The sequence below is a fragment of the Balaenoptera musculus genome, chromosome 3 (genome assembly GCF_009873245.2).
Source record: "Balaenoptera musculus isolate JJ_BM4_2016_0621 chromosome 3, mBalMus1.pri.v3, whole genome shotgun sequence".
NCBI classification, from domain to species: Eukaryota; Metazoa; Chordata; class Mammalia; order Artiodactyla; family Balaenopteridae; genus Balaenoptera; species Balaenoptera musculus.
Window position 1 is genome coordinate 24,856,277 of NC_045787.1, and position 27,598 is coordinate 24,883,874.

General features: G+C 37.9%; 1 protein-coding gene across 9 annotated transcripts in view; it reads right to left on the reverse strand.

The window, feature by feature from the left end:
* Positions 1–27,598, reverse strand: part of DROSHA (drosha ribonuclease III) — a 121,122-nt gene that overhangs the window by 37,307 nt on the left and 56,217 nt on the right. For 7 of the 9 annotated variants that reach the window (XM_036847162.1, XM_036847170.1, XM_036847166.1 and 4 more), the window contains 8 exons: positions 23,488–23,612; positions 21,761–21,860; positions 19,975–20,082; positions 10,799–10,906; positions 10,117–10,255; positions 9,716–9,776; positions 3,180–3,239; positions 1,708–1,807 (listed from right to left, as the gene is read on the reverse strand). In XM_036847162.1, coding sequence (XP_036703057.1) covers positions 1,708–1,807; positions 3,180–3,239; positions 9,716–9,776; positions 10,117–10,255; positions 10,799–10,906; positions 19,975–20,082; positions 21,761–21,860; positions 23,488–23,612 — 801 coding nt within the window. The remainder of the gene's footprint in view (positions 1–1,707; positions 1,808–3,179; positions 3,240–9,715; positions 9,777–10,116; positions 10,256–10,798; positions 10,907–19,974; positions 20,083–21,760; positions 21,861–23,487; positions 23,613–27,598) is intronic. The other 2 variants (XM_036847167.1, XM_036847168.1) reach the window with 2 other exon arrangements.

Here is a 27,598-nt window from a genome sequence, read left to right on the forward strand (position 1 = left end):
TATTCTCAAATGCCACTGAAGCTAGGTCAAAGCCTACCAACATAGCTATGATGAAGATGTTATATATAATAAAACAATGCACTCTTGCTAACACAAAAACCGTGGGATAAAAGTAACCACATTTTAGATGTAATTAATGCCTTGGAAAGATCAAATTAAGAAGTCAGGGACTTCCCTGGTGGTCCAGTGGTAAAGAATCCGCCTTCCAATGCAGAGGACGTGGGTTTGATCCCTGGTCGGGGAACTAAGATCCCACATGCCATGGGGCTACTAAGCCCGTGCGCCGCAACTACTGAGCTCGCATGCCTCAACGAGAGAGCCCGCGTGCTGCCAACTACAGAGCCCATGTGCCCTGGAGCCCGCGCGCCACAACTAGGGAGGGAAAACCCGTGCACCACAACAAAGAGCTCGCAGGCTGCAACGAAGACCCCGAGTGCCACAACTAAGACCTGATGCAGCCGAAATAAAATAAATAAATAAAATAAATATTTTTTTTAAAAAGTCAGTCATAAAACTAGAATGGGTTTTATCTAGTCTTTTCTACCAGATTTCAACATTTATATCAAAATGAAGAAAAATAAAACTACTTAAAGCAAAAATCAAGGAAAACTCACAAAAGCTTTTCTAATGGATCTCTACTGTTTGGGAATTTAACAGCCACTGTCCCCCCTACTACTGAATAAACCCACAGGCCTATAAAATGTAATGATTTATAAATGTAATTTATAAGTGGCAGCAGCAATAAAAACAACTAACTCCTACTAGTTTATTCATATGTTTATGTGATTACTATGAACATGCATTGCACCAAGCACTTTACAAATGGAATCATTAAAACTCAAATGATAATCTCATTTAATTCTCACAACCACCCTGTGTAGTAGATGCTAATGCCATCTCCATTCTATAGATGAGAAAGCAGAGGCTTGGCAAAGAGAATAACAATTTGTCCATGGTCCCCCTGCGGGTATTCTGATGGCCCATGCAAGTGCCCATGTCCTATCCGTTATGATTTATGATAAGACAGTGCAAGAAACTAACACAACATTGTAAAGCAACTATACACCAATAAAAATTAATTAAAAAAAGAGACACTGCACAGAGACAGGAAGATCAAATGAGATAATGTAAGAAACATGCCTACCATGAATCTAAATCAAGAAAAGGTTCTGTTAGTCACTCAGCTAAGTCAACGGGGCTAGCTGAACAGCCTAAAACCTAAATCTTAATTAATAGGATTTGTGATTTGGGGGGAATTCTCAAAGATCTGTAAAGTATCCCCTGTGGATACAAATGGACTGGAGTATTCTATTCAAAGCTATAATTCTGCTTGTTAAAGTAAATTAAAAACAAATGTAATACAGAAATATTACACAAAGGGAAAATACGAAATGTTTCATTTTTTTTACTCTGTTCTCATGTTCCTTTCCCCAAATGTTTAACTCTGTACATGCACATCTGTCAAATTTTTCCTCTTCTCTTAGCAAGTTACCTCACTGTGGAGTTCACTGGCTGCTGGTGAAACTCACTAAGGTAACAGAACTAATAAGGCCGAGTCCTTAAAACCCAAATTAAAAAAGTCCTTCCTCGTCTATAAAATATTAAACCCTTAATACACCCTAAAGGGTTACTTATTCAAATGCAAAATTATGCATGGACTGAAGAAGAGAATGACTTCACTACAGATGCTTCAGATATTGGACGTACCTTTGCTAGCATGGCAAGGTGCTGGTTCTGAACGATGGCAGTCCGATAGGTTGCTAATCCTCCCTCTTCTAGACTAGGAAACAAATAGTACAAATGGACACTGACAAAAAAAAAAAAAAAAGCATAAAAGTAAATATGTATCACAATATTCTGTCTGTGGTTCTGAGTCCAAAAAACAGGCCTGACACATAATATCTGGGCAATACGTACCAGCTGAAGTGAACTAAACCGTAGGGTCTTTGAAAGTTAAACGGTATGCACGGTATATCTGAATGTGCTAAACCCCAAACAACACCATTCACTCATATGTTCACATTGACTTCTGTAAAAATATTTCTCTGAAATATGATAACAACAAAGACCTGAACAAACATTCATATGCTGCTGAGAGCAAACCTATCTAATACATGAAAATTGAGCCTGGAAACAGAGAGCTTTGCTTGGGTTGGGTTATGAGGGCCCCTGAAGAGAAGCCTGGGAGCTCTGAGCAGGGCAGCTGTGTGGCACGTTCTTCACAACAGGGACAGGAACAGGGACAGGAACAGGGACAGGGACAGGAACAGGGACAGGAACAGGGACAGGAACAGGAACAGGAACACGAGTGGCAAACAGAACCGGCGCTGTTGATCAGGAAAGTAAGGGAATTAGGAAGCAGGCCGACGGAAGACCCGTTCAGACCATGACACTAACTGCGCTCCCCTAACTCTCACACTGGTGTCTCAGCCCCACTGTTGATCGGGGCAGCTGAGCTTGTCTAGTCCTACTGTGTCCAGTGAGAACAAGTTTAGAAAACAGCCCCTTTGCCTCATTATGTCCTTCCGGGAAAAGAAATGACCTAAAGAGAATAAAAATAGCTCAAGACAGTTCCAAGAGAAACATGTGTCATCTCCCTTTAAAAGGGAAATTTTATGAGCATTGAAAAAACAAAATGTACTTTCCTACCCCTACCTCCAAATTAAGGACCCTAAAATATTTCTGCGGAGAAAACATACAAACATACAGAAACACATACACAGACACACACACACACTCACACCCCACCCCAAAATCTAGTTATTAAAATTCTTGTAAACTTAACTTCCCTTGAGTTCAGGAAGAGTGAGAAAGGGATCAAAGACAAATCCTAGAAAATGAAATGACATTTTAAAATATCATCCCTTTCGCTACAAATTGAATATAAGCTCTGAAGCATCTAGACCAAGACAAGCTGATCTCTTCTGGCTGCAGCAACTTGAACATAAACTTGACAGGACAGAGACACTAGCCTTTCATCTTGTAATCTTGCTCATTACAGCATCAGTGAGTGCAAGTTATCAGGGCAAGAGCCACAGACATGCAGCTTTTAAGCTCTACAGAGGAGACCAAAAACATGGTGTTTCAAGGCCTTATTTGGCTAATTACAAAGAAGGTATGTATTAAGTATGTTACCTATAAAATGCAATCATTGGGGAATGGCAGAAAAGCCTACTTACCTGGTCAGAAATTCAACAACAGCATCACCCAGGAACTCCAACCGTTCGTTGTGATTAATCCTACAGAATTAAAAAGATCACTTAAAATAGCACACGTTTATATTTCCTCCCTCTCTTCTCAAAGAAAAGGATACTGAGAGTTAGCTCCTTTAGTAATCAAAGCACCCTACCTTATTCCTCATAATCAAGAACACTGATGGCCATCTTAGCTGGAGGTACAGGGGCTGCCTGGTGGGAAAGGGAGGGAGTGTCCCCTCATACTACAGTGTCTCAGGCTTCCCACCCTGGTGCTTCCTTCCCCCTGGGAGTCAGATTTAAAGCAAGGAGACATCACCCTAACAATTGTGACTCTTTCCACACCACTATCAGGTGGACGAGAGAAAGGAGAATGCATTCTTAGAGAGAGTTAGAACACTGAAAAATCAGCTTTGGTACAATGTTCTAGCTTCCCATGGTCCAAACTGCAAATTCTAAATTTAACCTAGCATCTAAAGTCCTTCAAAATAGGCCTAACCAACCTTTTCAGTCTCATTGTCCACTGCTATCCTCTCCCACCCTTGCACAGGGTCCTGTTCCAAAACTGCCTGGTCCTCTCTGAAAAGGGCATCCCCTAAAATACTCAGTGCCTGTGTTCAGGCCAAGCTCCTTGCCGCCCTGGAGGCTTCTACTCTCCCCTGTGCACTGAGACACACTGAAAACCTACCCACCTCTCAAGGTCTAGCAAAATGTGAGCTCCAGAGGAATCCCTGCCTGAGTCCCTCATCAAAATGAATACTCTCCCCCTCAGTGCAGAGATTGCATTGTATTTACATCTTAATTACATGATGAATGTGCATCTCACAGGCTGTTTCTCATGTTGGAGCACAAGGCTGAACCGAATGCCTAATCCTTCAGAGACCTTCTCTGTGGTAACATTTCACTGTAATGTGCGTGAGTTAAATATAACTATACAACTGAGATTTACGTGGTTAAACAGTGACACTTTAAAAAATTATGGGCGGCATATTCACTTGAGATGATGCCATCATAAAAGTTAATTATTTTGTAGTTTTGATAGGCAGACAGATTTTTATTTATTAATTTTAAGTCTTCGTGTCTTTTTGTTAAATGTCAGCTGATCCCAAATCAGATTAAGAGAGTAACCAGCCATTTAAACTTTTGATGGCCCTGACCATGACCTTTCCTAATGGCCCCATTTCCCTATTTCTAGTCAACGAGTAAATAACCTGGAATAAAAGTAATGTCATGAATGGCATTCTTTCCTTTAAGACTTATTTACTGAGCCCCTGCTTTGTGAAAGGCATTAGTTGGAAAAGGAAAAGAATTTGAAAAAAGAAAAAAGAGAGTAGGACAAAAGACCTTCAAAATGCTCACGGTTAAAAAAAAAAAAAAATCAGACTATGACACAATTATAATACCTGGGAGAACATGCACAATAAAACAAATGCTAGCAGGATCTGGGCAGGATGTCACAGGGTACACAGGGCATTCCACAGGTACAATTACTGCTGGCATTCAGGGAAGGGAGAGGGTACGCCTGGCAGCACAGCAAGTCCCTCAGTCGTACTGGTGTGCAGACAGCCACAGGGAAGAGAGTGATGTGCCTGGATCACTGGGTGCTGAGATTGCCAGGTGGGGAAGTTCAGACTTATTCAGTAGGTGACGAGACGTCACAGAAAGCTTTCAAGCAGGTTACAGCTAAGATCTAGAGAGGAGGCTCCAGAAATAGCAAGATGAAGCCTGGAGAGGCAGCCCGATGGAAGACCTGGCAGAAGGCGGCACTAACTGCACTGCAGGATGGGCAGGGGCGAGAGGAGTGGTACTCAGAGGGGTTGGGGGAAGAATTCCATCAAGCTCCCCTACCTGCCTTGCTCCTCCACCTTCAGTGCCAGACACAGATTCCCCAAACAACCTCCTAGCTCGTTGGCTCTCTCTTTCCTTTCTCCAGTCTGAAATTCTGAGCAAGCTTGCTTGGGAGGAGATATAACCACTGACATTTGAAATTGGACAGTGTTTGTTTCAAAGATATACAAATACTTACAAGGAGCAGAGACTACTGCATCCCACTTTATAAGAGCAAACTAAGAAACAAACAGGGAAGAGGGCAAGTCGTTTCAAGTGAATGCAATTATTCTGGTGCACAGTGCATAATAACTGACCTATAATCTGTGAACAACCACCAGAGCTCTCCTTAGCCCCTAGTCTGGCGTGTATGTTTTGTTTCTGACCTTCACTGAAGCACTTAGCAGAGTCTTCCTTATATGAAGTTACTTATGTTTACGGCACTTTTACCCCACCCCAGGCAGTCACACCTCCTGGTGAGCAGGGGCTTTGTCTTACTTGCCTTTGGATCCCTGTAAAATATCTACGAACTGCCTCAAGCTCAAAAGGCACTGGATAAATGTCTGTTGGACTGCATTTGTCTGAGTTTCTTCAGTATGGCTCCCAGGGCTGTACTGACACAGCTGGGGCTACTGGACAGCAGCAACAAAGCAGCAGCCGGCCCGGCCACCGAGGCTGGGAGGATCTTTCTGAACAGAAACTTGGGGTCGACTCTGCATCAGCCAAAAGATCAGACCTACTGCAAGAGGCTCTCAGCACAAGCAGCAGAGGCCAGAGCAGAAGTCAAAGGACAAGAGAGATCATCTGTTTATTCTCTATCAATGGTATCATTTTCAAAATGGTAAATTCAGACAGAACACAGTTTCTCAGTTATCATTCCCTTTGCCATAGTAAGAAAACATAAACCATGAGGTTTAAACAATGCTACCAAAAGACATAATTTACATACCGATAACTGTGGTTGGGGTAGATGAGACAAAGATCACTTAAACCTGTGCTTTCATCATTGAAAAGGACACATCTATTGCGTGTGCGGCCTTGCTAAAGGGGCTGCAGGGGACCCAGGGTTTCACTTATTAAAATACAGAACCGGTCATCTGGAGACTCCACAATATAGCAAGGTAAAATGAAACCACGGCCACGCTATCCCTGAGGGTGTGATTAAGGGCTCCTCTAATTAGACAGTCCTTTTCTGATCTTAGACCCTCACAGAACACAGCAGTGAGGCATGTGATCATCTTCAAATTGGAATTTTAAAGTTCTGTCCTGCCTTTCTTTTTACGTCTTGATTGAAGAGGAAAGACAGTTTGGTTTATGATAACCTCAAAAGACAGCAACGTCAAGGCAAGTCTATTTGAAAAGAAAAGTGATACATGAAGAAAAAGGTAGAAAAGGAAGCTGCACTAGCTCGGCTGGGCACCTACCTCACTGTGGAGGCCAGTTACCAGCTGCAGCAGTGTCTCAACTCTGTCACTTCCAACCCTGCTCTACCTGCCTTTCATCCATCTAAGTCTGGATCCCAAGAGGGACAAACCTGGCTATTCAACTCTTCAATGCCCCGTTTTAAAAAGCAAGCCGCCCTCAAGCAACCTCCTCTACTGGCTTTCAAAATAGAACCTGCTGTGCTTCACACACAGAGATAAGCCTCCTGAGAGCAACATCAGAGCCCCACCAGCATCTGGCATTTACTTCCATTCAGTTTTCCAGGGTGTTAACGAGTTTACATAGACTCAGCTTACTTCCTTCCCAGGTTCTTCAGGGGTTCCAGGCCACAAAGTGAGAATATTAATATATTAAGGTATCACTTAAAATCAAGAAATAAAATAAGGAAAGCTAACATATAAAACTTTCCAACCCATTACATGAGGCCAGTATTATCCTAATAGTGAAACCAGACTAAAATGTCACAGGAAAGGAAAACTAGAGACCAAAAATCCTCAACAGCATACTAGCAAACTAAATTCTAACTAAACATAGCATATAAAAAGGATTATATACCATGATCAAGTGTGATGTATCCCAGGAAGGCAAGGTTGGTTTAACACCCCAAAATCAATTAATGTAATACACCATGTGGATAAAATAAATGAAAAAAACACATGATCATCTTAATAGATGCAGAAAAAGCATTTGACAAAGTTCAACACACTCTCATGACAAAAACATTCAGCAAATTAGGAATAAAAGGGAACTTCCTCAATCTGATAAAAGGCACCTATGAAAAACCCAGAGATAACATCATACACAATGGTAAAAGAATGTTTTCCATTTAGAATTAGGAAGAAGGTAAGGATCCTCTCTCACCACTTCTATTTGATATTGTACTGGAGACTCCAGCTAGGGCAACTAGGTTAAGAAAATGAAATAAAAGGCATCCAGACTGTTAAGGAAATAGTAAGAATATCTCTATTTATAAGTGAAATGATCATCTATATAGAAAATCTTAAGGAATTCACTAAAAAACTACTGGAGCTAACAAATGAGCTCATCAAGGTTGCAAGATACAAGATCAATAATCAAAAATCAACTGTATTTCTATATGCTTCCAATGAACAATCCAAAAATAAAGATTAAGAAAACAATTTCATTTATAATAGCATCGAAAAGAATAAAATACTTATGAATAAATTTAACAAAAGATATACAAAATGTATACTCTGAAAAGTAAAAAGCATTACTAAGAAATTAAAGACAACAAAGAAAAAATAAAGACATCTAATGTTCAGGGAACAGAAGACAATATTAAGCAGAAGACTTAACATTAAGATGGTAAGCATTCACAAATTGATCCACAGACTCAACACAATCCCTATCAAAACCCCAGCTGGCTTCTTTGCAAAAGTTCTTAAGGTAATTAAAAAATTCATGTGGAAATGTAACAGGTCTAGAATAGCTGAAACAGTCTTGAAAAAAAAGAAGAAAGTTGGAGAAGAGACCTTGCATTTCTAGATTTCAAAACTTATTACAAAGCTACAGTAATCAAGACAGTGTGGTACTGGCTTAAGGACAGACATAAAGATCAATGGAATGAACTAAGAATCCAAAAATAAACCCTCAAATATACTGTCAAGGGTGATTTCAACCCAGATGATTTAGTGGGGAAAGATCAGCCTTTTCAAGAAGTGGTGCTGGGACAACTGCATATCCACAAGGAAAAGAATGCAGCTGGACCTCTATGTCATACCATATATAAGAATTAACTCAGAACAGAACAGATCTAAATGTCAGAGGAAAAAAACCCATAAAGCTCTTAGAAGAAACAGATGTAAGTCTTCGTGACTTTAGATTAGGCAATGGTTTCTTAGACATGACACCAAAAGCAGAAGCAACAAAAGCAACAAAATTTATCTATTATGTGGAATTCATCAAAACTTTTGTGCTTCACTAAGAGAGTGAAAAGATGATCCACGGAACGAGAAAAGATTTTTACAAATCACATACCTGATAAGGGAATTGTATCTAGAATACATTAAAAAATGATTGTAACTCAACAACAAAAAGTAACCTGATTAAAAATGGGAAAAGGATCTGAATAGATATTTCTCCAGAGAAGATACATGAATGGCCCATAAGCACATGAAAAGATGCTCAACATCATTAGCCATCAGGGAAATATGACAAAACCACAATGAGATAATATTTCATATCCACTAGAAAGCCCAGGTTCAAAAAGACAGATAATAACAAGTGTTGGGAAAGATGTGAAGAAATCAGAACCTTCATATATATTGCTGCTGGGAAAATAAAATGGTGCAGCCACTTTGGAAACAGTCTGGCAGTTCCTTAAAGGAAAGGTGAAACAGAGTTACCGTATCAGCCAGAAATTCCACTCTTAGGTATATACCCAAGAAAAATCAAAACATATGTCCATACAAAAACCTGTATACAAATATTCATAGCAACAGCATTCATAATAACCAAAAAGTAAAAACAACAAATGACCATCAGTTGGTGACTAGATAAATAAAACATGGTATACCTGTACCATGGAATATTATTTGGCAATAAAAAGAAACACTGACATATATACTGTAACATGGATAAATCTTTTAAACATAATGTAAAGTAAAATAAACCAGTCACAAAGGACCACATATTGTATGACACCATTTATACAAAATGTTCAGAATAGGTAAATCCATAAATATTGAACATGGATTAAAAGAAGACTGGTGGATGTCCAGGGCTGGGCAGGCTGAGGGAAATGGGGAGTATGGGGTTTCTTTTGGGGGTGATGAAAATGCTCTAAAATTAGACAGTGACCATGGTTGCACCATTTTGTGAATAAACCAAAAACCACCAAATTGTACACTTTAAATGGGGGAATTGTATGGTATGTGAATTATATCTCAACAAAGCTATTATTAAAAAATCTACTTGGGGCTTCCATGGTGGCGCAGTGGTTGAGAATCTGCCTACTAATGCAGGGGACACAGGTTCGAGCCCTGGTCTGGGAAGATCCCACATGCCGTGGAGCAACTGGGCCCGTGAGCCACAACTACTGAGCCTGCGCGTCTGGAGCCTGTGCTCCGCAACAAGAGAGGCCACGATAGTGAGAGGCCTGCACACCACGATGAAGAGTGGCCCCCGCTTGCCGCAACTGGACAAAGCCCTCACAGAAACAAAGACCCAACACAGCCAAAAATAAATAAATGAATAAATAAATTAATTAAAAAAGAAAAAATCTACTTTACCTTGAGGGAGTTGGGTCATCTTGGCCAAGGCGTGACATAATATTTATTAAGGTGTTAATTCCTATTAAAAAAGAAATCACAACTAAATACTGTTAGAAAAATTCTAGGACCATCATATGACATGTAGAAAGAAAATTATCTATCTCACCCCAATTTGACTAGCATGTCTACAAGTTTGATCAACTTAGTTACTTAAAACACTTGATAGGAGAAAGAAAATTTTCTCACAAATTTATCTACTCTTATCATAATGCTCTGCTCAAAGTGAATGTTATTACATATGGGTCAGGAAACACTAAAGAAAGAGAGAATGAAACAGTCACCAGGGAACCATTCCTGGTGGGGATTTAATTTACAACAGGAGACACAGAACAAAACAGGAGAGTGGAATCCAAACATACCTTTCTTCCGCATGTGCATGTGATGAACTTTTCTATCTCCATATTTGGGTTGCCGAATTCCACAGTTAGACAAAGAATTCCTGGCATGATCAGGATTCATTCCAAAATTTAAGTGATGACTTGGGTGGGTCATGGCCAGCTAAAATTTCAATGAAATAAGTTCAGTCTTAAAAACTCAGCATAAAAACAAAAACAAAAAAAAAACTCAGCATAGAAGCACCATCTTTATATCTCCTCAAATGAAACAGGAAAGAGATCTGTTTATCTAGTCAAATTTTAAGCCCTGATCTTTCCATCTTATTTCCTCCAGTGTCAAATTTCCAAAGCTTTCGTGCAAGCTCTTCTAAACAAACCTAAAAAACCACATCTTTCAGAGAAGAATTAGAATACGCAGCACCTGGAAAGAAGAGCCATAAAGGAGGAAAAGCTGAAAGAAGAGGTCAGGTTTGACGGGCAAATTTTAGCTTTAGTCTATTTCTTTAGGGACAGCATCAAAAAGGAAAAAAAAAAGTGAGAAAAAGGGTTTGAAAGTGGCAATTAGAGTAGAGTAATGGAGAGAGCTTTGTTTCTAAACGTCCTCATCATCTCCCAGAGTAGAGAATCTCAGTGCTCCATTTGTAACCTGCAAGATGAATTACTCCTATCTTGTTATTATATAAATGTACAGGAGAGTAATTCTTACCTGTAACAGACAACGATCTTGGAAAGTATATCCTATCAACTTGTCCAGATGCATTAGGCACTGGTGGTAGCGAATATGATGGGTCAAAACAGGCAGCATCATTGCATGCTAGGAAAAAGCATATTTCAATACGTTTAACTCTATAAAAACTTATTAAAAACACTTCATTTATTTTACAACAAACAAGAACCATGTTTACATCCTAAATTCCATCTCACAACGTCTTGAAACAGTTCACTGGCTGCATGGCATCCTGGCATAGCCTCTGTGAGGGGTGGTGGACTACAGCTGTTAAAGATACAGTCTCTAGAACCAGAATGCCTGGGTCCAAATCCTGCTCTGTCACTCATTCATCATGGGACTCAGGGCAAATTATCTAACCTCCCTGTTTCTGTTTCCTCACCTGTAAAATGAAGACAATCAGTGTAGCTACTTTCAAGGACAGTTAAAAGGATTAAATGAGCAAATACAAAAAGCTGCTTAGAATAAGGCCTATTGGCCCTCACTGAAGTAGGAATAGCCCTGGTTCATCAGTACCCAGCAGGGTAACCTTAAGGAAGTCACAAGAATTTCTGTGCCTCCTTGTCTATCTTTAATTCTAAGGGAATGGATTAGGACTCACAAATTCTGAAACTTTGTCAGTGTCAAGACACTTCTGAGAATCTAAGGAAAATGAATCTTTCCCCAGAAAAGTGCCTATGTGCACAAACATGCAAAAATTGTATGGAATTTTAATGAGTTCACAGATCTCTAAAGCCCATCACTATCCTCTGGGTAAGAACTTCTCAGCCAGATGATCTCGAAAGGCCATTCTAGCTTTAACACTAAATCTAACATTATAAGGACAACTTTTATAAAACCACCGATAGAGTTAAATCACCTGAGGACACAGAACTTTTATTTTCATTTCACTTTTCATTTGGCTATAGATTCCTTATTGGGAGATTTCATGGAAAGCATATCTTTTTCTTTCTTTCGTTCTTTCTTTTTTTTTTTTTTAATAATGTTTCCCTAGAACTCAAGAGAATGAAGGAGTTATTCTTATTCATCAGAACGTGGAGGATGGGCACAGCCCATCCCAGAATGACTGACATGTGCTTTATATCATTTTAGTCTTTGAAGTATTTTAAGCTGGCATTATTTAAAAATACATGATAATGGATTTGCTTGAAATTACAGAAATCAGTTTCCTGTATTAACTTATAAAGAAAGATTAGTTCTCCCAAAAAGGATCTCTAATCAACAGAAAGTCTTTCTTTCCAGTTCAATTCAATAAATACATATTAAGCACCTCCACGTGTAAGGCTTATATTAGCCGTGGAAGAGAAAAAAGACGAAGACACTCTTTTTTCTCCCAAGGGCTTCTCAGAGATATGCCATTCTGATTCAAATTACTGGCATTTTGTCCACTTCGTTTCAATAAGTGCTGTATTAAAAAACAAAATAATAAACAAAGTGTGTGGCCAAAGTATAATATAGTTTTCCAGGCATTTCAATTGCAGGGGACTCAAGGGTGTTGATGCCAAGCACACACGGAGGATGGGTCATGAAGACTATGCAGTGTAACTATCTTTCTAAAGTATGAATTCAAACTGGTGTTTTAATACCTCTGGGAAGAGATAAATCATTACCTGTTAAGAAAACAACACTACCTTTACAGTACTCTGATTATTAGAAAATTATCATTAGTCCAAATCTGTTTCTTTGGAGGTTTACCCCTTTGAACTTAGATCTACCCCTGGAAAAGAACAAAACCTTTACTTATGTGAAACAGCTGTGAGTCCCTTTCGCCACTTCCTCTAAACTTGCTCCAAATAGAGCCAGTTTCTCTTTCCAGGTATGTTTCTTGTGACCACCATGGAAAGGTATATATGACCCATGTCCATCTTGTATCCCTGACAAACAAGTCTCAAGGTTATCTACGAGGCTCTAGCTCAGTGTTTTAAATTATCAATTTTTGAAATGTTAAAATACACACAATCACTAAGCATCTCCTCCCCACTCCATTCATGCCTATAAACTGCTTTCATTTTTAAAAGCTCCTTTGGAAGACCATAAGAAAATGGCAGTGCACAGTTTTTAAATCTATTCAAATTCTCCACTAAAAATGAGCAACCAGGATAGCAAAATAGAACTGTGAACAATAAATACATAAAAACTAGATGACAAGGTAGCCCCATGAATGCCAAAATAAGTGTGGGTGAGGACAAAGACCAGTGTGTGGTCTCAGCATCTGAGAGAGAAAAAACACAGGGGGAGCAGCAGGGCTTCTGATGACCCCAAGAATGGAAGAGCCCCCAAATTAACATATATTCACTGGAATTGTGGCCCAAACTGGAGAGGGCTCTGCAGAATCCGATTCACTGGATGAGTATAAGAGGACAGTCTAACACTGTGGGAGAAGCCTGGGCCCTAAAAATGCTCAAAATTAAAAACTCAAGTTCCCTTCCAGGGTAAAGCCCCATGGTGTAAAGAAAGTGCTAGGAGTAAAAGCCACATTTAGCAGGAGGGAAACAATAAAGGGCAAAAGAAAGAGAATGTCCAGATAAAAGTAGAGGAACAAAACAGACGCAGCAGATCTCAGATATGATGAGCACCCGCCCCCCCCCATTTTTTTAATCACTTTGCAAAAACAACAGAAGGAGAGGCTCTAGAACCATGAGAACTATTCTGGCTTACATTTCCTTCTAAAAGTATAGGAAAATAGGGACTTCCCTAGTGGTCCAGTGGTAAAGAATCCGCCTTCCAATGCAGGGGATGCAGGTTTGGTTCCTGGTCAGGGAACTAAGATCCCACATGTCATGGGGCAACTAAGCCCGCACACCACAACTACTGAGCCCGCGTGCCTCAACTAGAGAGCCTGTGTGCCGCAAACTTCAGAGCCCATGCCACAACTAGAGAGAAAACCTGCACACTGCAAACAGAGAGGAGCCCGCGTGCCGCAACAAAGAGCCCGCACGCTGCAACGAAGATCCCTCATGCCGCAACGAAGACCCAACGCAGCCAAAAAAAATTTACAAATAAAAATAAATACATAAATATTTTTTAAAAAGAGCACAGGAAAATATTTCACTTATTTAACATGATTTAACTTAAAGAGCAATGGAAAAGAATCATGATTAAATCACACTCAAGGATTTTATAAGAAAATAGATGAAAGGAATAGAACAAGATACCGCCGATAATAAAATGCCAGAAAGACATGCCAATAAAACCAATGAAAGCTATAACCTATTATTTCAAAACAAACTAAATTAAGAAAACAATAACATTTATAAAGACAACTATTAATAAATACTATATTAATTCAGAAATGAGATGACTAGAGGAAAGAAAGATTTGAAAAGAAGTGACAAAACTCAGGAAAAAGAAGGAAATAATGATTTCAAGAATATAGACTAAACAGAAGGAACACAACAGCATATTAACCAATGAATAGTGTCTTTGAGAAATAAAAGATGGAAAAAAGAAAAACTTTTAGAGAAAACAAAAAAATCAGAAAAAATGAAGGATTTAAGAGAAAATGATAGATATGGAAAATAAGCAAAGAAGATACAGGATGCATATAATAGGAGTCCTTATTAAAAAAAAAAAAAGAAATCAAAACAATAGAATAATGAAATCAGTAATTCAAGAAAACTTTCCTGAGATGAAAGACAATGTGAAAGTATACATTGAAAGGGCACACAGCATATCTGAAAAAAATTGACCAAAAAGAGCTGAGACATATTCTAGTAAAACTACTGTTAGTTTTTAAAGAAAAAAAAAATCTTTGGACACTGAGACAAAAGGACCTAAGCTGTTCAAACCCATGTTGTTCAAGGGCCAGCTGTAGCAGACAGTAGTTATTTTCACTAACAGACAATGGGATACACACATATAGAAAGAGAGGGAGAGGAGGGAGAAGTTTAATTATACAATAAAGGTAAACATTAGAACAAAAATATAATCTCTCCTAAATACAAAAAGAGATATGGAAAGAAAAAAAAAAAGGCAAATAAAATAGACCTCATAAGTGACCACAAAACTTCAAAACAGTTTGACAGAGGGGAGGCCACATATATCGAGAGAGTGTGTGTGTGTGTGTGTGTGTCTATTTGCTTATATTAAAATGGGAAAAATTAAATCATTTCTAAAAGATGGTTACCTTTGGGGTGGGAAGGAAAGTGGCAAGAACAAGGTGGAAGCAACAGAGATAGAAATTAGATTTTTAAAAAACATAATTGCATTTGTAAATCTGAGTTTGGAATCATGGTAAATATTCTACATAATTATAAGACAATATGTAATTTTTAAAAGGAAACTTTAAAATCAAAAGTAAAATAAAATAAATGAATCTGTGTATCCAGTTTGTGGTATAAGCACAAATGACCTTAAAACATGGTAATCTGAGTGTGCATGCCTGGTGGGATATAGCTATAATCACAGACAAAAAGACCCCAAACAACTACTTCCCATAATCATATTGGTGGTGGTGCCAATAATACTGTTATTCTAAGACTACTGTTTGTGTATGTATTATGGAATAAATAGAATGAGCAATTTTTTTGGTTTTGTCCTATATGGGATCTGTACCTCAGCGTAATCAAAGAGCTGGTGAGGGGAATATTCTTTTTAAAAGTATTCTGATAAATGCAGAAGGAAAGACAGAATATCACTTTGGCAACTCCTAATGAATTACTGGGCCTCGGTAATGATTCATCAATAACTAATAACGTCACACACAAAAAAGAGAGACCAGGGACTTCTCTAGTGGTCCAGTGGTTAAGACTCCATACTCCCAATGAAGGGAGCCCGGGTTTGATCCCTGGTCAGGGAACTAGATCCCACATACCGCAACTAAGAGCCCACGTGCCGCAACTAAAGATCCCAAATGTCGCAACAAAGATCCCACATGCCACAGCTAAGACCCAGCGCAGCCAAATAAATAAATAAATATATTTTTTAAATTTATTAAAAAAAAAGAGAGAGACCACACTACTCCCTATGAAAAAGTCCTCCAAAAAAAAGAAAAAAAGAACTTTAAACTCATCACTGCTGTCCAACAGAAGTTTCTATGATGATGGAAATATTCTATATCTGTGCTGGTACAATAGACACTAGCCAGAGGTATCCATTAAGTGCTTGAAATGTGGTGAGGGCAACTAAGAACTGAATTTTTCATTTAATTTCATTTTAATTAATTTAAATTCAAATAGCCACGTGTGGCCAGTGGTACTGTATTAGATAGCACAGTATTAGATCTAACTACCAATCTGTAGGAAATACAAGGGACAGAAACATGCGTTAAATGACCCCGTAAAGTTGCAATCAAGGAAACCCTGATCAGAGCTTAGGAACTCTACAGAATACCTGATCCAGTTTCTTCCACAATAAAAATTAGCAAGGAAAGCAAAGGGAGAAATGGAATGAGAACCCACAGTTTAAAGAGACTTAAAAAAACATCAACTAATCACAAAGTATGGATCTTGTTTGTACTCCATTTCAAACAGGCAAATAAATTTAATAGGCAAATAAATAGGCAATTTAATCGGGAAAATGTGAACATTGACTAGCATTTGGTATTATAGAAATGTTGTTGATACTGTTGAAACTGACTGATGAGTCCATGGAGTTCATTATACTTTCCTCTCTAATCTTGTATATTGACATTATAATATTGTAATATTGATATTTTTAAAAATAAAAGTATAATAATAGTTCTCTATCAGGCCAGTTAGCTTTTAAGCAAAATCTTCTTCCCTTTCTTCACAAGAAGCATTACTTCTCTAGTAAAAAAAAAAAAGAAAAAAAAAAATCAAGTCTCTCACATGGTCTAAAAATTTTCTTAACAATAACTGTGAAGCCATATGCCTCTCAGAGGTTCTTCCTTTTTTCCCCCAAGTTTTACCTTAGAAAATACTTCCTTCAATGTGTTGTCCAAAATCTCTTAATCCCTAGAGATGTTTCATTTCACTGTTCAGTCATCACCTGCTAAATCACTTAGCAAGAACATCAGCTAGTTTGATAACACATGGCAGGCTTCCATCCCATCCTAGATAGTCACTGTAGGAAGCCAGCCAGCTATTAATCAGTCCAAATACAACTCTCTGTCCACTCAATACAAACACCAGCCACGACTCTGATTTTCTTATCAATGCCAGCAGTAGTTCGTCAGGCACCATGCCTCCTCATAAAGATAAGGAGCTGTGGTGTCCTCCAGTTTTGCATGAGCCTCACACTGGTTATATGACTGTCCTGATGCAGATTCTTTGCTCCTTTTCTTGACATCTCTGTGTGTCACATTTATTCATCCTTCATTCTCGTGATTCAGTTTATTGATTTCCATGGACAACCTCCTTAGCATAGCATAGGGCACAGGTACCTACTCCTCTAAGATACCAATTCAACTTCGGTGTGCAAAACCCCATTCTTAAAGCACAGATACTGTAGCCACATGATACATTTTTCCTTCTTCTGAGTCATAATGCTGAATTTCTCAGCCTCAGTTTGGTTTTGATTTCTGCTTTTTCTTCCATATTACCCGGAATTCACTCTAACAAGCAGTAACACTGAGAAAATCTTTCAACAGTTTCTCTCTAAACATGGTTCAAGTCTACATTTAGTTTACGTGTAATTACAGGTTACTGGACCACCGGTAGGTTTCCATTCCTCCTAACACTGGTTGGGGCATCAGGTAGAATTTTCTTACCTCTAACAACCCTTGCTGTCTTCTCTGGTTGGGAAATTACGCTTCTAGAGTGAGATGCTGGTCCTTAGGTTGCTCTGCCTTAGATTCATCATAATAGTTTTATCGCCAGTGGCAGCCAGACAGCATCACAAGGCTTTCGCTAGCAACCCACTAGCAATTATTACTAACAAAAAGGAGGTTCTACACCGATGAACTACCAAATAGAGGAAACCTCTCCCTGCCCCCACCCAACAATTTTAGAGCTGCGCTCACCCTTTTTCTCTTAAAATTAAGTATGAGTCCATTTTTTCACAGGCTTCAGGGTTATTCAGAGTATTCAGTGTATAATTTCCTTTAACTGCTATTTCTCAATCAGATTCTTCTTCTTCATTACCAAAAATACTAAATGCATTTATTTTGAATGTTTTAAACGACATTATTACATGCTACCTGCCATCTTATTTAAGGAACACACACAAAAAAGAAAACATTTATTCTGGGATAAGAAATTAAATATAGTTAAGAGCCAATGTTACTCGTAAAAAAAAATAGGAGGAGAGGAGAATGGAAGCATGGCTTTGAAACAGATGCCAGTTTTCTGTGGAAGAGCAGGAGTTCTCCAGATGGAGGAACCATTATTAGATCAAGAAGTATTCACCTTTGCCAGAGTTTTAATCAGGTCCATTTTCTCCAAACAGTTAGTCAAAAGAACTGATTGAGTGTGTTTGCCTAACAACCTCAAGGCAGATGTAAAATATAATAATACAGAGAGAGAGAGAGAAGATAGCCTCGTGCTCAGCCTGCTTCCAATAGCTGAGGAGCTATCTGTGTCACAGCTGAAGGACAGAAAATGCCAGGGGAACATCAGTCAGCACCCCTATTGGTTTTACCAAAACAAAGGGTAGAAAGAGCTCAATGCTTTAAAAAAAACTGTGTTCAGCGGGACAAAACTGCCTCAAGGACTGCTCCACAGGGTGGGAGAGAGATCTCGTACAATGGGATGGATACTCCCTTCATACCCACCACTCACCAATCAGTTGTTTTTTTATCTTTTTACAAACTAGGGCGCCATAGGGTTTTGTTTAAAAAACAAAAAAACTTCAAAGTCAACCAAAAACACAAGTTTAAAAGCCACTGAACTAGAAGAACTCTCAGGTCCTTTCCAGTTCTTAACACTCCACAATGTTATGATCTCAAACGATCAACTTTGACTTATCACCAAGATCACCAGAGTTTGAGCAGATTGTTGAAGATTCCACTCATTGTTCTTATGATGTCTTAAGACATTATGTTGGCATTACGGTGTTGTGTGGGTTTTGAAGAAACACTGGCAAACAGAAAAACTGGGTGATACGGCTCAAGTGGCGCTAAGAAAGCATCAATGGACGTAAGAGAGTCACTTCTGAAAATACTCACAGTACAAAAAAAACTGGTCAACTGGCAAAATAACTGAGGACTTGGTGGATGTACTGGCTACCACTGTAGATGATTATTTTCAAACTATTTAGCAATACTGCATCAACAGCAGTTCATCCTAGCACAAAAACATGTAGCTTCACATGGTAAATGAATGACACAGCAATTCCTTCAATGATACGATTACATTCCACTGTTCAATACAATAATTAAAGGCCAACATCGATTTTTTACAAGAAAACTCATTATGATGAAATGAATACCTAAGAGTATCTGAACTTATTACAATACATGCTACCATCACAACAGATAAGTGGCAGCCTGGAAGTATTCTTCCAAAAGGCCGAACACAGCAAACGGCATTACCTGACCCCAGCCCGGGCAATCATTTCCTTTACTGTAATTCCTGTGGAGTGCAACCAATATCAGTCGTAACAGAAGAATCACGTGAAGAGTCAAAGAACATGCTGGGTTTTGGGGACCTCTAATCTGGTAAAAATTCCACCCGTAAGGAAAACAAAAATACTTATTAGTGAGCCAGTTATATATACAGCTGAAATGTTCCTCTATTAAGTTTACCCAAAGAAAAAATATTATCATTTGGCTCAAACATGAAATGTATACTGTTTCTGTTCATAAATGCCTTGCGTTCTCTGCAATATAAGTCGGAGTCATCAGTCTGGAAAGTTTGTACACACCACCTTCAGGAATCTGCCTGTAGAGCTGCTGGAGGATCTCTTTTGACAGGCACCTACCCACGAGCTCAAACAGGCAGACGCATTTGAAGAACAGACTTGCCTTCATTCAGTGTACAGAGACAGAACTGAGCATTACTAAGTCAGTGCCTCCCATGCCCCCACCGTGCACATGCACAAGCACACACACACACACACACAACGAAACAAGACAACATGAAAACTGACACAAAAACAAAACCCAAATGATAGAAAACAATTTATGGTTGGTGTTCCATTTAGCTACAGGTAATATGTTCTGCAGAAACTTCTCAGAATTAGGAAGACTTCAGTGCCAGATGCCTTTTAAAGGAAGAGATGTTTGGGTATAATTGTGTTCTTAGAAGTATCATCACCTGACAGACATCAGAACGGATGCCAGTTTTCCAGAATCCTTGGCTACTCAGCTCCACTGTTACTTCTCGCCTCATGGTATTCTTCTGTCGTATTTTTTGGAGCGCTTCCTAGAAAAGACCCCATTATGATGAGTAACCTTTAAGTTCTAAAGCAATACTAAGCCAAACAACAAGCATTAGTAAATTAGCTGGATTCATTCACCCTTACATTCAGGTAGTCAAACCTCTTCTTGCCAAATTAGATTTTAAAAAAAATAATAAAGGCCTTGGGGATAAGCCAGCTTTTCCCGGTAAATGGATAAGAAAAAAACTAAACCAAATCAACTACTTCGGCGAGTTCAAACAAAAAATGCCCTTTTACTGAAAAAGAAACAAAATGTGGTGTTTGGAATTTGAAATCAGCATGTAAAAATTATATTTAAATCAAGCCTTATGTTAAGCATTTACATATAAGAAAGACAATCAGTAAATTAACCAGAAACCCATGTAATTGTCAAAGCTGCCATCCAATTTGCAAACCCTTGTAGCAAGGGTACATTTTATTAAAAAAAGACAGTGATCCAAAACTTCTGCAAGACATAAACAGGAACTGACTCTTCCCTTTTATGCCGCCCTTCAAATAATTAATGATAAAAAATAATTTTATACTTGTATGCTTATTCAATAAAAATCTCATAGGAATTCATAATTACAACAGGAACCACCACCACCAGCTCCACCATTGATTAAGTTCCTACTACAGGCCAATACCACTGGAGGAAAGTTAAATGGAGTATTTTCAAGTCCATACAACCACCTTTTTCCCTGGGTGCACCAACAGAGGGGCATTTCAGTCAGCCTCTCTTGGCCTTGGTTCTGTCCTTTATAATGAAGCTGACTGACTCAAGTCACAGAAAGTGATGAGGTCAGAATTCAAACACTTTTGCCAGCTTCAAAACCTTGCTCTTGGGACTTCAATGGTGATCCAGTGGGTAAGGCTCTGTGCTCCCAATGCAGGGGGCCTGGGTTCGATCCCTGGTTGGGGAACTAGATCCCGCATGCATGCCGCAACTAAGAGTCTGCATGCCGCAGCTAAGAAGTCTGCATGCAACAACTAAGAGTCCGCATGCCGCAACTAAAGATCCTGCATGCCACAATGAGGATCCCGTGTGCCACAACCAAGACCTGGTGCAGCCAAAATAAATAAATAAATAAATAAATATTTTTAAAAAACAAACAAAAAAAACCCCACCTTGCTCTTACACTATGGCAACAGAATAAAACCTTACTGAGACAAAATTTATGTTGATACTGAATCCATTTATTCTTAAAATTAAAACTAAAACACAAATGATCCTAGAATACAGATAATACTACCCATTAGTAAAGAAATATGGAATTTGGGATATAAAACCTTAGAAAATCAGTTCACCTTACCAAACTAACAGACACATGGAAGCCAATCTTTTACAACCTTAAGACCACGAAATTTGAATAAGTGGTACTATGTGCAGTCTAAATAATGATAAAAGGCTGATCCAGCACGTTTTAAACTTTAACTTCTATAGAAGCTATATTTATTCCCAACTTTCTTTAAAAAACTGGCCTTTTTAGGGGGGGAAAATGGTCCCTTAGCTACTAAAAGATGAAAAAAATCAATCAGCGTACTAACGTGAGGAGGGGAATAAAGTGTGAATTTTTTAAAAGTTTCTTTCCATCTTATTCTAGAAGTGTGGTGTAAAAACAATCTCAAATAAACCTGAAGTGCATCACCATTAGTCACAGGAGAACAAGGTCCAATACCGACCTCCCTCTGTGCCAGCTTCTGCTTGTCAGTCTGTTTGACTTTAGGGCTATTTGCTAGGAGGTGGCGAAGCTTTACGTAACTCTTCCACAGTTTCTGGTACCTAAGGAAAAGGACAGACAGACACCTCAGACAAAAAGAAGGCAAATCTAAAGTGCAATAAAGCCAGGTGTTCTAACAGGCCTACTCAATCATAAATGCATTCTTGCGAATATCCTTAATGGCAGCAGACCTTCATTCTAAGGAAGGATGTGATCTGGGGGGGTTGAGGAGTAGGATGACCAAGAGTCACCTGGAACCTACTTATTAAGTTGATTATTGCCTATATGTGTTGAAAATGAGGTGTCACTATACAGATGAATCTCTCTGGAAAAAATTTCTAGGGAGACACACAAAAACCAATAGAAACATGTATGGTTTCTCATTGTTACCTCTTTGAAAGTAACACATTTTATTTAAATATGTGTTTTCTGATGTTTGTTGAAAGAAAGACCCCTTACTTAATAAAGATACTGTCCGTGTCCAAAATGCCTTCACTGAAAGTAAAAGTTGGAGAGTATTAGAAAAGAGAACCCCCTTTGGGACAATACCCAAGCTACATAGCTACATACATCCATTTTTCCACTGGGAAGGGAAAAAAGACAAATGGTGTATATCAATTTGTATATGCCATGACAAAAATAAGCATATTTGTAGCCAAATATGTTATAACCTGGATCACAGTTAAAGCATCCTGGAAATGAAGAGAATACGAAGTCTTTTATCAGTTCACACTCCTGCCATCTGAGCCCACGAGAGCCTAATCACATTCTACTAACACTTTTCTGAAAAGAAGGGACTTTCCAAAGATTTTCTGTCATATTGAAACTGCTCCTTTCTTGGCCTTAGCTGGGTGTCTCCTTTTTGATAACATTTTTTTAGAGAATGGAGGAAAGAAATAAGTACTTACACAGTGCCTGGTTCACTGCTTCATACTTTTATCCAAAGGGGGGAAAAAAAGAACAAAACCCTTTAGCCTCTTCTAATATATCAGCCAGAATTGGATTTATGAATTGAAAATCTCCCATCCCCTTTTCTCCCATTATGAATCCTTTAAAAAAATTAAATCAGGAAACGGTTTGTTTGTTTAACAAGGTAGAGAATCCAAACACTCCTGAAGAATATAATGGTACTATTTCCATTCCCACACATCTTCATTTTCTCCCAGCAAAACACTAACATGCCAGTTGGAAAGTAACATCAATTCTAAGAGTCAGAAGTCATGGCTTCTCCTTCCAACACAACCCTCGACTTTGCATGGGATGTGGAGCTCTTACTAAGATGTCCCCAAAAAACAGAACTCTGTGTAAATGTGGCAGTGCTAAGAACCAACATGGTGCTACTTTCCTCTAGAGGGCACTGAAAAAAATAAAAAAGAATAATAACAGTAAGTACTATAATGATGGATAAAGGAAAAGTTCCTTAAAGGTTAAAAACATACAGGACTCATATTGACCAAGACTGCCAAGGATAATCTATTGAATAATAATTTCCTGCAGTCAAACATGTAGAGAAAATAATTCTTCAGGAGCTACCAAAACTTGCTTCATTTGGTAACCTAAATTTGGAAACATGGCTCATTTCAGGTCTTAAATTTTAAAAAGAAAAAATCCACTAAAGGGGATTCCTCGCTAATTCAGCTGTTAGTAGAAGGTGAAATTGGCTAAGACAAACACTGAAAAATATCTTACTGTGGGTCTCCAGCATAACTCAACTGTGCAGGGCGTATCCCAAAGTGGACGATAATCGGAAAAGTAATCACATCGGGGTTGAACTGTTCGCGATCCAGTTGATCGATGCGGACAGAGCTTGGTTTCTAGGGAGAAAAATCAAAGCCATTTATTCCCTTAAGAAGTCTTTAAGTATTGTCTTTAACCTAAGTAGGGAAGAAACTAATCGGATTTTTCCCTAGGAAAGCTTCATCCCCAAAGGGAAAATGTCATTTAAAAACCCTTTAATCATAGCAGCTAAACTATATAAAATCTATAACGTCATCCCTATAAATGAGTCTGTACCATTTGGCATAATGAACAATGATTTTGTCCTTGTTTGCCATCCACATAGAAACCTTTAAAAATTAAACTTTTGAAAGGACACTTAGGCAGATGTAACTTTTCCTTAACCTCTCCAAAGGCACAGAGGAAGTATTCCACATGACCAGAAAGAGATATGCTGGCTTATTCTGCTTTAATTTCACATTTCAAATGAATAGCTTATTTCTACTCAGGAGGCACAGACAGATGCCTCTATATCATTTTTTCCCCCATTAGTGCTCTGTGTACCTTGTGTATTCCTTTAATTCTATACCTTTAAATTAAAAGGTATGGTGGTACAAAGACCAAATAGTTAAGCTTCTCTTATTATGTCCATGTAGGCCATTCTTAAATTTTAATAGAGAGCTTCATAAGTCTTTTTTTTTTTTCCCCCAAGTCTAATAAAAAAAGAAGTGAACAGCTGGTTCCTTCTTAAGTTACTTAAGTATGAGGATCCATTTGTAAAATATCTTTCATCTTGAAAGCTTAAGTTTGTGAAAAGATGGTAAAATCACAGAGAGTATGCTTTAGCAACCTCCTTGCTTATACTCAATGCTCAGGGCAGTCCCTAATTAGAAACTAAATTCTTACTAAGAGATTGTGGGGTCTTTGGCTCAGTTGCTTTAGAGCCAAGGCTATAGAGTTGATCCCCATGGAGGCCAAGGAGCTTCATTCTGTTGAACAGCTATGCCCAACAACTATGACTTGTTTGTCTAGGACACAGGGGTTTCAATGTTAAGACTGGAAAAGCCCCCAGCAGCTGGGACAAGCTGGTTACCCTACCCACAACCGTAGTCCTAGTCAGCCATGTGACAAATACAAGTTGATGACAAAGTAAAAAGATTTGTGTAAATTCATCTACATTAGTGAAAAAACAACTTAGACTTCAGTTTTTAAAGAATATTTCAATGTCATTTAACAGTCAAAATTTTACTAGCATCTTGAAAAGTTGACCTCTGCTCTCAAAATTAATAATTGGAGAAGATTTTGGTCACAAAAAACCTAAGATAAAATTATTTAAATGCCCATCAACAGTAGCAACATGTTATTTGGGTCTAAGAATTGTTTCCAATATTTTATGCATCAGAGCAGCAGAATTCATTTTTAAAAGAGGTATTGCACCACGGAAAAACGCTAGTGAAGTATTCATGTTTTCATGATTTTGAATACCATGCTATGGTATCAACAGAGGAAACAGTGATTTAAAATATCTATAGTATCTCTAATTTATAGGGGGAGGGGATGAAATAAGTTCTAGACTTTGGCCACACCCTACAGTATCTATCATACCATTTTTGTAGAAGAATAAAAAACATTCTTGCCAATGACCAAAGTATTCCCCAGCAGAGGCAAAGTACCTAGGGAGGGAGATTAATTCTTCTAAGCTCTGCAGCAATAAAGTACTTAATGTGACCATAATGGTTTGGAAATTTTAATAAATTCCGCAATATCCTTACCACTGGGCAATCTTCCAACGCAAGTACTGCAGAGGATGAAATGTGGTGCCATGTCTATTCTGCCCTATTCTCAAAAGGATATAATGAAAGGATGTTTTATTATACTGAGTTTTCAGAATATTTTTCTCCTTTACACTAAGACTAAATACTAAATACTAAAAAAAGAAAAAAAAAATTATCTTCAACATGTCCCTAAGCTTGGCACCCAAACTCAGCTTTCTTAATTTATTTCCAATTACTTTGCAACATAAGCCTTTCACCCTGACTAACCTGTGGTTTCCTTATTATCTTTAAAACTGGCCATATACCATCTCAAGTAGTATGTACATTCAATTGTGCCAATAATTTATACAATTTCTTGATTCCTTAAAGACCACAGTGGAATGTTTATGAAGAATACCTGGCAGCCCGGCCCAGTGATCTCACCAAAAACTACAAGCTTTCCTGACCGGCTTTTTCAGATTGGTCCATTGATTCAATAATTCATCACAGACTCCTTTCATATGGATATGCTGTGAATTTGCAGCTGGACAAGCAACATATATAATCTATATACTTCACTAGCACCTGGCTTACGTAGTAGTCCCTCAACAACTGAGTTGAATGATGATCATGGTAATGGAGTAAATATCCTCTATGCCATTGGCTCAAAAACAAGCAAGGAGTGAACCAAAAGCAACTGGGATTATTTTTTTAAACTACAGATCTTTGAACCCCATTACGTGGAGCATATGGGGTGGGGTCCATCAGGGCATTCTTATATTTTCAAAGGCTCTCCAACTGATCCTAGGATCTTAGGAAATTTTAACCAGGCTATGGAAGAAAGCCCCAGGGTGAAAGTGTTTCCACAGTAAATCATGGGATTCTTCAAGCAGACCTACCAAGGTGAAAAGGCATGTCTCCCACCACCATCACACCCACCCATCCTCTGACCCAACTATAAAACTGACAGAAGAAATGTAAATTTGTGCAACTGTTTAAAGAAAAATTAAGTCCAGAGTCACACCTGCATAGTACTATGACTTGTATACTTCTTTTAAAGTTACTTTAATAATTATTTGTGTGGCTAAACAATATAACAGTAAAAATTGTATAACTTTTTTAGTTTTAAACAACTTTAATGTTTAAATACGTTTTTATTAAACTTTCACTTTCTAGATTTGTTTAAAATAATCAGTATTAGTTGGAATATTTGATTTGCAAATAGCAGCATTTTGCTTGTGCAGATGTTACTGTCATGCTACAACAAGTTGATCCAGAGTTTTTATTTTTATAAATCAAGGCTATTAAACAATTTGGCAGCCTTTTAAAAACAACAGCTTTGTTTAAATAGACTACTGTTTCTTTACATAGAAGTATTTTAATTCTCCACTTTTGGAAAACTATATCCTGATAAGATGCCAATATATAACTATTTTATGAAATAACATTTTAGACAAAACAATTTTTTAATAAATATATAAAACAGTATATTCTTTATAAGAGAAAACTAGTTATTAATTCTCTGCTTTGATTTTTATATTTTTACCTCAAAATAAACATTAGAAGCAAATTTTAAAGCAAAAAATTTAAGAAACAAAATGAATAAAATGGGAAATATTTGTAACAATTACGGCAAAGAAGCAATAAAAAAGGACAAATAGCACAAAAGAAAATTAGACAAAGGATATTGATAAGCCATTATCAGAAAAAAAAACTTAAAGGTCAATAAATATTTAAAATATCAATTTTTGCTAGAAACCAAAATAAACAGAAAACTGAATTAAACAGTATCAATTTTTTTCCTACCAAATTGACAAAGTTTTTTGTTAAACTAGTATAACTGTATGAAGGAATGGGCAATCTCATATACTCCTTGTTAGAGTGCAAATTCTACAACCCTCTGAAAGGCAATTTATAACATGTACCAAAAGCCTTCAAAAGCATACCTTAAGGAATTAAATGGACACATTCAAAGATAAATACATACATACGTATACATGTTTACACACATATATACAAATTCAACACAGCATTATTTGTTATAGCAAAAATCTGGAAGCAACCTAGGTGCCCAATAACAGGGGGTTAATTAAATAACTTGGGGGCATTTTTTTTATTACACGCCTCAAGAGATTTAAGACTAAGGAAAAATAACAACTTTGTGGTTGTTGTTCCTGGAGAAGGATAAGAAGGAAAAGGTCTGAATGTTAATATTTAATAGTATGATGCCAATTTTGTTTCAAAACAATATGAAATATGTCTATTCTAAAGAAACTAGAAAAGTGAATAGTATCATCTCTGGAGAATGGAATTATTGGGTAATTTTTATC